The sequence below is a fragment of the Arachis duranensis genome, chromosome 3, assembly GCF_000817695.3.
Source record: "Arachis duranensis cultivar V14167 chromosome 3, aradu.V14167.gnm2.J7QH, whole genome shotgun sequence".
Taxonomy (NCBI): domain Eukaryota; kingdom Viridiplantae; phylum Streptophyta; class Magnoliopsida; order Fabales; family Fabaceae; genus Arachis; species Arachis duranensis.
This window is the reverse complement of record NC_029774.3, coordinates 8,818,136-8,825,894: the sequence shown is the minus strand read 5'-3', so window position 1 is coordinate 8,825,894 and position 7,759 is coordinate 8,818,136. Positions and strand designations below refer to the sequence as shown.

Genomic DNA, 7,759 nt, shown 5'->3' with positions numbered 1-7,759 from the left:
CTTAGTTGCTTATATTTACTCTGAAATTTAATTTTGCCGCATGAGCAAAAGTTAATCAAATAGAAGAGTGAAAGGAAATTCTTCTGAGGAAGAAAAGAAAAGAAAAAGAAAACCCATCTGAAACCCCCTGAAGAAATTCAGAGAGAGACAAAGGAGAGCGAGCACCATTTCAATTCTTAGTTCCCTATTTGCTTTCTTTTTTCTTTCACCGCTTCAGAGATAGGAAAGAAGGAAAGACAAATTCATGAGCTGATGTGCTATCTATCAATTACTAACAAAATTGGAAAAGAATTCTTATAGGATCATATATATTTCGTTTTTCTGTATCTGCACTTTGAATTCGGCACTTTTGGTTGGTTGGTGGTGTCGTAGCAGAAAGCTAGAAACACTGATTTTCCGCAAATTGAAAGGACAGAAAACGGTTTTTGGGAGCTTCAAAACGGCGTCGTTGGAAGGCACTTAGCGCTTCGATTGCTACAACGCAAATGGCTGAACGCCCCTGAGGTTTTAACAATGCGGCGAACAATGCTTTCCAAGCAAGAAGTACGTGATTATCTATTTCTCTCAATCCATTCTTAGTTAGGGTTTTTATTTATACTATACTCATATTCATAATATGTAGTTCTGTGGGGAAGTTGTTTTGTTAGTTTGGTACTTGTTACGATAGGGTGGGATGATTCAGTATGTTCCGGTTAGGGTTGATTCCAGAACTTGGTTGAAATCTTTGCTTCTTTTTCGTGCCTAGTTTAGTGCTTACATAGCGTTTGTTCTTATGGTTGCTAGAGTTTGGATCGATGATAATTGTTAGTGTAGTTTGGAATTACCTTCTAGATGAGTTCAGCATTGCGAGTGTGTTTCTGTGGGTAAGGAGCTGAAGTTTAATCAAATATGTGAAGTAGCAACTGCATCTGGGTCTCATTGTAGTTTGATAATTTTTTCTTGATCATTTCTGTTTCTTTAATGATTTCTGACTACATTAGATGCTTTGATTTTAGTGAATGCTGAATTTCATGGGGAATATTTAACTTTGATGCTTCTTAAATTATATTGTTTATCATCTATTTGCCATTTATGATTTATTATCCACTATCAACTATTGTACTATTCTTGGTGATGTTATCCTCTCTGTTGATGTTAAGCGATGACATTAAAATTAACAACCCACAAGAACTTTGTATGGCTTGACATATTTTTATTTTATGGTTAGTCAAGACCTAACAGCCAGCTAAAACTAGATATAAATAACGAAAAAGGATATCTTTATGCTTTGAAGGTCTCTTTTAATGGTTGATGGAACCTTGGCCTTGTAGAAAGAATTAGTGGGAGCTATATGACTAGTGAAATCTGCATCAAAGCTCATCTTTCTTTTAACATACTTTTTTATACATCAGGTATTACCTGAATCTGGAAAAAGAGGTGTGTCAAACATTCTATGATCCAGAACGCTGATATGAAACTCGAGTCAGGGACTTGTAACGTTTGCTCAGCTCCTTGTTCGTCCTGCATTCATCTTAGTCGAGCTCTCACTCGACCAAAGGCCAAAGAGTTCTCTGATGAAAATTGTCACTTGGGGGAGGCCAATCAGTTTTCTACGGATGAGGGTGATCAATCTTCTCGTAGGAGCAGAACTTGTGAAAGATTGAATCATGCTAGCAGTGGAACCGGTAACATGCTTAGTGTTAATTCCAGTCATGAATCTCTGTCTGAAAATGCTGAAAGCACACGAGTTTTATCAGAGAAGTACCGGGATGCCAAATTTTTAGAAGGTCTTGATGACAATGCTTCTTGTATCAGTAGAACCAGTGATGCTGATTTAATACCTGTTATTAATGGCAATACTGCTGTGCTTTCGACAAGAGTATATCCAAAGTCAGAATCAGATTCAGATAGTGATGTTGGTAATGTGAAAGACAAAAATCATAAAGTTCCAGTCCGTGATGGACTGCATGAGAAGCAAGGGGAGCAGGTTAAATCACCAGTCAAGCCTGAAGCTCACTCTGAAGATGAGAGTGATGACTCAGATGTTGAGCATGATGTGGGTACATTTGCTTTTATTGTTTGTTTACTTTTCTTTGAAATAGAGTTATGGAGATGAAAATTTTTACTGATCCTTTGGTGGTATAGGGTAGTGAATTGTAAATGTTAGTCTACTCACCTTAAAATCATTCTTGATCTTTCATATTCTCTTTATTCAAACTTCCATTTCTCTTGCAAAAATTGTGTATGCTGCTCACCATGAGGACAAGCATTCTTATGATTTCGTTAACTGGAAAATAGGTAAAAGTTTGTGACATCTGTGGGGATGCTGGTCGGGAGGAGCTGCTTGCAGTATGTAGCAGGTGCAGTGATGGTGCAGAGCACACGTAAGCATACGAACTGTTCATATTCACTCTTTCTTTTTAATCATATTCTGTATAACTCATTGAATAAAATGAGTCGTAATATTCTTATTTCTTTGAATCAGCTATTGCATGCGAGAAATGCTTGAAAAGGTTCCAGAAGGAGACTGGTTATGTGAAGAATGCAAGTATGCTCAGGAGACTGAAAATCAAAAGCTGGGTAAGAGTTAGGGAAATACAGGAGGATAGTTTTCTGCAGTTTTAAATTTCATCTCTCTAGTCTTTATGCTGTTTCACAATTATTTCTTTCTTTTACTGAATTTGCATTATATTGATGGCACTGTAAGCTATCAAGCACCCACATCTATTGCTGTGTATTAATGGATTTGTGGAATTTTATTGCAGGTAAAATTAATTCAACTGCACTTATCTCTGGAAAAAGGCCTCTTGAAAGTGAAGAATTGGCTAAGGCAGCAAAAAAGCAAGATCTTGAGTCAAACATTGGGTCACCAAAGGGTTCAAGCCCCAAGAGAGTATTTCCACTGTCACGAGAGTCTTCATTCAAGAACCTTGATAAGGGAAAGTTGAAGTCTGGTTACCACAGCTCCATTTGTAATCACCCTGATGGCAGTGACAGAGAACTTGCTCGCTCTCTTTCAGCTGGTCCTCGAAGTCAAACAACAAAGAGTATGGATTTATTTTTATTTGCTCAGGACAATTCTACATTCCTAAGATATTTTTATTGTTTCTTTAAGTGGCTGTGGATTTGTTTTTAGGTACATTGTTGAAGTCAAATTCATTCAATACGAATTCCAACCCAAGAGTCAAACTTGTTGATGAAGTCCCGCAAAAGAAGAAAGGGGGCAGCGAACATGCTTCTAAGGATAGCGAGGCACCAAGGCAAATAATTAGCAAATCTACATCATTCAAATCATCAAATTTGAGCAGTTCGAATGCCACTGAATCAAAAGTTAAAATGCTTACTTCTAAGTCTGGAACAACACAGGACCTGAAAGGATCAAGACTAACAAAAGAATCTGACAGGAAATTTCTCTCTAGGGTTGATCAGCCTGTGGTTTGTTCAACCATTTCCAAACCTATAGGTGACCATAAGCTTTCTCCTCATGGTGAGACCAGTAAACCTTCTGCAGTTAACAATCGAGAGCGTAAGGTCAACCCAGATGTGAGATCAAATTCATTATCTAAGTCTAAGAATAATATAAACCGCAAGAGTTCGGCACCTTTATTTAGTGCAGGTGCGATCTTCATTGGAAACATGTTATTGCTTTGTGTTGATATTTTGTTTGATCCCGCAGGAGTTCCACTTATATTTTTAACATTGTTCTTTTCTGTGGCAATTAGCTTGTCTTGATATTTTAGTTTCAGTGTAGGAACTGTATCATCTATGAAACTGTATCTTATACTAGTTTCAGTGAGATAACATTTTGGTGTATTTTGTCATTTTGTGCTTGAAACTAAGAAACTACGTAATCTGCCAAGACTTATCTTATTTTGTTCCTTAAATTTCAGAAAGAATAGCAACCAGTGGTGAAGAAACTCAATTGGATGGGGCGCCTCAATCAATAGAATTTTCAAATCAAATTGATAATGCCAAAGATAGTTCTATTGATCATGTGAGCTCTGGTCTTACTAATGCTTCTGGAAGCTCAGTCTTTCACAAAAGTAAGGATTTTGGCCATGCAACAGAATGTCGTGGGGTTGCTAATAGAGAAGAATTCAGCCTCGAAGGATCAACCACTGCCCCAAACAGTTCAAAAGACAAGATACATAAAGATAATAGACTGAAAGCTGCAATCCAGGCAGCTTTGCTTAGAAGGCCTGAAATATGCAAGAAGAAAGAAGTACCTGATCGAACTGATGAATTTTCTACATCAGGCAGAGACTTGAATTCCGAAGTCAGTTCTCAGGATCAGTCGATTGTTATCAACACACAAAAGAATATTCTTTCTACTGAAGAAACAAAAGCGAGGCAGGAGATCCTTCACAACCCAACATTTGAAACTCCATCTTCCAATGGTTCGAAGCCAGTTAGCTTTGGTCCAATACAGCCAAGAAAGTTAGAATCTGTTGGTCCTGATCCTGGAAATCCTGTAGTGAGAGATTTCCAGAATCAAGCTTTGGCTGTCTCAAGTGTTCTTTCACAGATAGCAGTCTTTCCAGAACATCAATTCATCTGGCAGTATGTTAACATTCTGTGATAAGCTAGTTTCTCGTTATTCTAGATTGCTCTTGTTCTATTCCTTTTTAATGTTTAACTTTTAAGTGTGATCTACATGAACTTTGTTGTTCATGCAGAGGTGTCTTTCAAGTGCACAGATATGGAAAGCTACCTAACTTGTATACTGGAATTCAAGCACATTTATCCACATGTGCATCCCCCAAGGTTCTTGAGGTAGTGAACAAGTTTCTACCTGAAGTTTCCCTCGATGAAGTTTCTCGCTTGAGCACTTGGCCTTCACAATTTCATCAAGGCGGGGCTAGGGAAGATAATATCGCTCTTTACTTTTTTGCCGAAGACATTGAAAGGCAAGGATATGAATATTATTTTATTGACAGAGCTACGAATTTAATATATATTTCTTCGATTTTCTGTCTAGTAATTATTTACTTATTCAATAATTTTTTGATTCAGTTATAGGAGACACTACAAGGGTCTACTGGATCACATGATTAGAAATGATTTAGCACTTAAAGGAAGTTTTGATGGTGTTGAACTTCTCATATTCCCATCTAATCAGCTTCCTGAAAATTCTCAGCGTAAGGACTTTTTATTGACTCTTGCTACAACCTATAGTTTGTACCACAACATAAGAAAACTTATTGTTTTAACTGCATTTTCTGCAGGTTGGAATATGCTGTTTTTCTTATGGGGTGTATTTAGAGGACATAGGATGAATAATTTTGACTCTGCAAGAAAGGTTTGTATTCCCAGTTTGAACGCGGTGCCAGTTGAGAAGGATTTTCCAACTTCTGTCATGAATTTGTCTGAAACCCACAGCTCACTGAAGCGGATGGATGAACAATCAATTGCTTGTGGTAGAACATGCAGTGCAGTTCTCCCTTCCACTTCCATAGGTGAAGGCCCTAATGTTTTCCATGGGGATTTTGATATCAAAGAAACTAGTGATGAGGCATGTTTGGCTTCACAAGTAAACTTACATAGGCAAGATAGTAGAATCAACACTAAATCTACATTGGAGATTCCTTCAAGCAGTGGTCAGTTGTGCCAAGAATTGCATTCCGCAGGTTCATCCCCGGTACTGTTTTACCCTTAAATGCTTAATTTGATATACTTGAAATTTTCTTTGCTAATTCTGCGATGTGACCCTGATCTATGAAATTTTTTAATTTCAAATGCTATTTTGATTTCCTATATTGTAGAATGTGTACAGTGGTTTATTTGGCGCTCCTAGCCTCCTACAATTAAGTTGAATTGCTGATGTTATAAAGTTACCAATCCTTAAATATTAAATCAAAGGGAAGATTAAATATAAGCATAATGAAGTTTTGGTATTAGAGACCATGTTGACAGTTATGAGTGCTGCTGCTAAGATGTTCTTGCTTTGTGCAGAAAGATGGACAGCAGAGAGTCCCCACACCTCCTGAAGCAATGAGAACACTTGTAAGTAACTGGATTGTGGAAACAAATAGTGACTATGATATTTCAGTCAAGCAAGAGAACTCTCTGTCTTCAGGGATTCCTTCTGCCGAGAAACAAGAGACAGATGCTGCAAGCAATACCTCTGAAAATCAAATTTCAGAGAGAATTAACCATGATGAAGATCAACATAGGCCTAAAAGGAAACTGATAGAAGAAGATCTCAATATTAGCATAGAGGCAACGCTTCAAGAAGACCCATCTATAACAATCATAAACTGTCAGCAAACTAATGATAAAAAAGTTCAGCATATAGATGTTTCAAATGCAGTTTTGAAGGCTTCCACAGATAGTTATCAGAAATTGCCTTGGGATAAGGTGAATGGGAAATTGGAAGATGGAGAAAGTTCCAGCAAGAAGCTCAAGTCAGGTTTAACTGATATTTATGGAAGTTGTAGTTCAGGAGGTAGGGAATCTTCCAATGGCAGTTTTACGGCCCGTGCAAACCATCCTGGTACCTTCTCTTCAGTTGAGGACCTTGGAACCATGGAAAGAACCTTCTTTCCTGTTGATTCGCATAAGAAAAATGACTCGCAATTGATGCTCAACGGCATGCCACTGGAGGGGTCTTGTGAGTATGAGGGTCAATTTCAAGTTGGGATTCCAAATCTAGAGCTTGCTTTGGGGGGCAAAATAAAACCACAGCCACTGCCAGTTCCAGCGCCGCCCCATAAGGGTATTCATCGAATAAGGAACCTGTCAAACCTGCTCCAAAAGCTGAACATTCGACTGATGGGCATCATGTGAATACTCCGTTTCTCCTTTTTGGGAGATACACAGACAAATAAAATCTACCTAGTATATCTCTAATCTTGTACATTATCTGTTCCATATGCCTTTGATAAAAGCTATAGCCTATCATGTAGGACCCCTTAATCCACCTTCATGAGCCTCTAGAGTGAATAAGTGTGTTTTCTACTTTTCTTCCCTCCTTTACTCCTTAGTTAAATACATGTTTTTGGTATTATCTTTTTGGTTCAAAAACACAGTTACGGCTGTTTGTATATATAGTGAGAAAATCAGCCGGCATAACTTCGGAAATATCAATAGGAGCTTGCGGATGACTTTCTTTTTAAATGACAAGGTTTCCTTTGTTCCTGACTTCATCATTGGTCTCTTTTTGCATTGCATATAATTGACCATCATCTCTGGTTTCCCCACTTGATTACTACTACTAGTAGTAATAGATTAGCTAAATTCTTTATTGGGATTTCTTCTTGTATGACCCATTTAACGTAGCACCGATAACGTGTATGGTTTTTTATTTGAACTAAGGGGCATTCTTTAAGCATGGATTTTGTTGAAGGTTTTTAAAATGAATAAACTATGGAATTTAAGGCATTTCAAAATACTGATGTTTTAATTATAATAAATATATATAATATATTTATTGAAATTAACTGTTAAAATTATTAGAATATTGGTATTTATTTATTTCTAAAATATTTAAAGATTTTCGTGAACTATAAATGATGTACTTGAAAGGTTCAAAACAAAAATAATTGAAAACGGCAAATGAAGTTTAAGAAAAATTGAAAAGATTCAAAATTGGAAAATTCCATCAAAATTGGCTTGTAATGTGTATCACTGTATTGTATTATAGAGAAGTGTTCAAGAATGATTAAAACTTAGAGTAAAGGATATTTTCGTTCTTGACCTTTTTTTTTTTGCGGACATTTTCATCTTTAAGGAATGGAAAATACATTCAAGCTTCTGACCCCTGAAAAACGTGGACATTTAT

At 37.0% G+C, this 7,759-nt stretch overlaps 1 protein-coding gene across 1 annotated transcript; it reads left to right on the top strand.

The window, feature by feature from the left end:
• Positions 1–6: 6 nt before the first annotated feature.
• On the top strand, positions 7–6,698 carry LOC107477382 (uncharacterized; the record flags this gene model as incomplete). The annotated part of the gene is given in 11 exon segments (XM_021137587.2): positions 7–543; positions 1,392–2,035; positions 2,278–2,363; positions 2,465–2,559; positions 2,745–3,026; positions 3,116–3,595; positions 3,870–4,539; positions 4,656–4,886; positions 4,993–5,117; positions 5,205–5,617; positions 5,932–6,698. Coding segments are annotated over 10 exon segments (3,752 nt in total), but the record flags the coding sequence as incomplete, so codon positions are not given.
• Between the last annotated feature and the right edge of the window lie 1,061 nt (positions 6,699–7,759).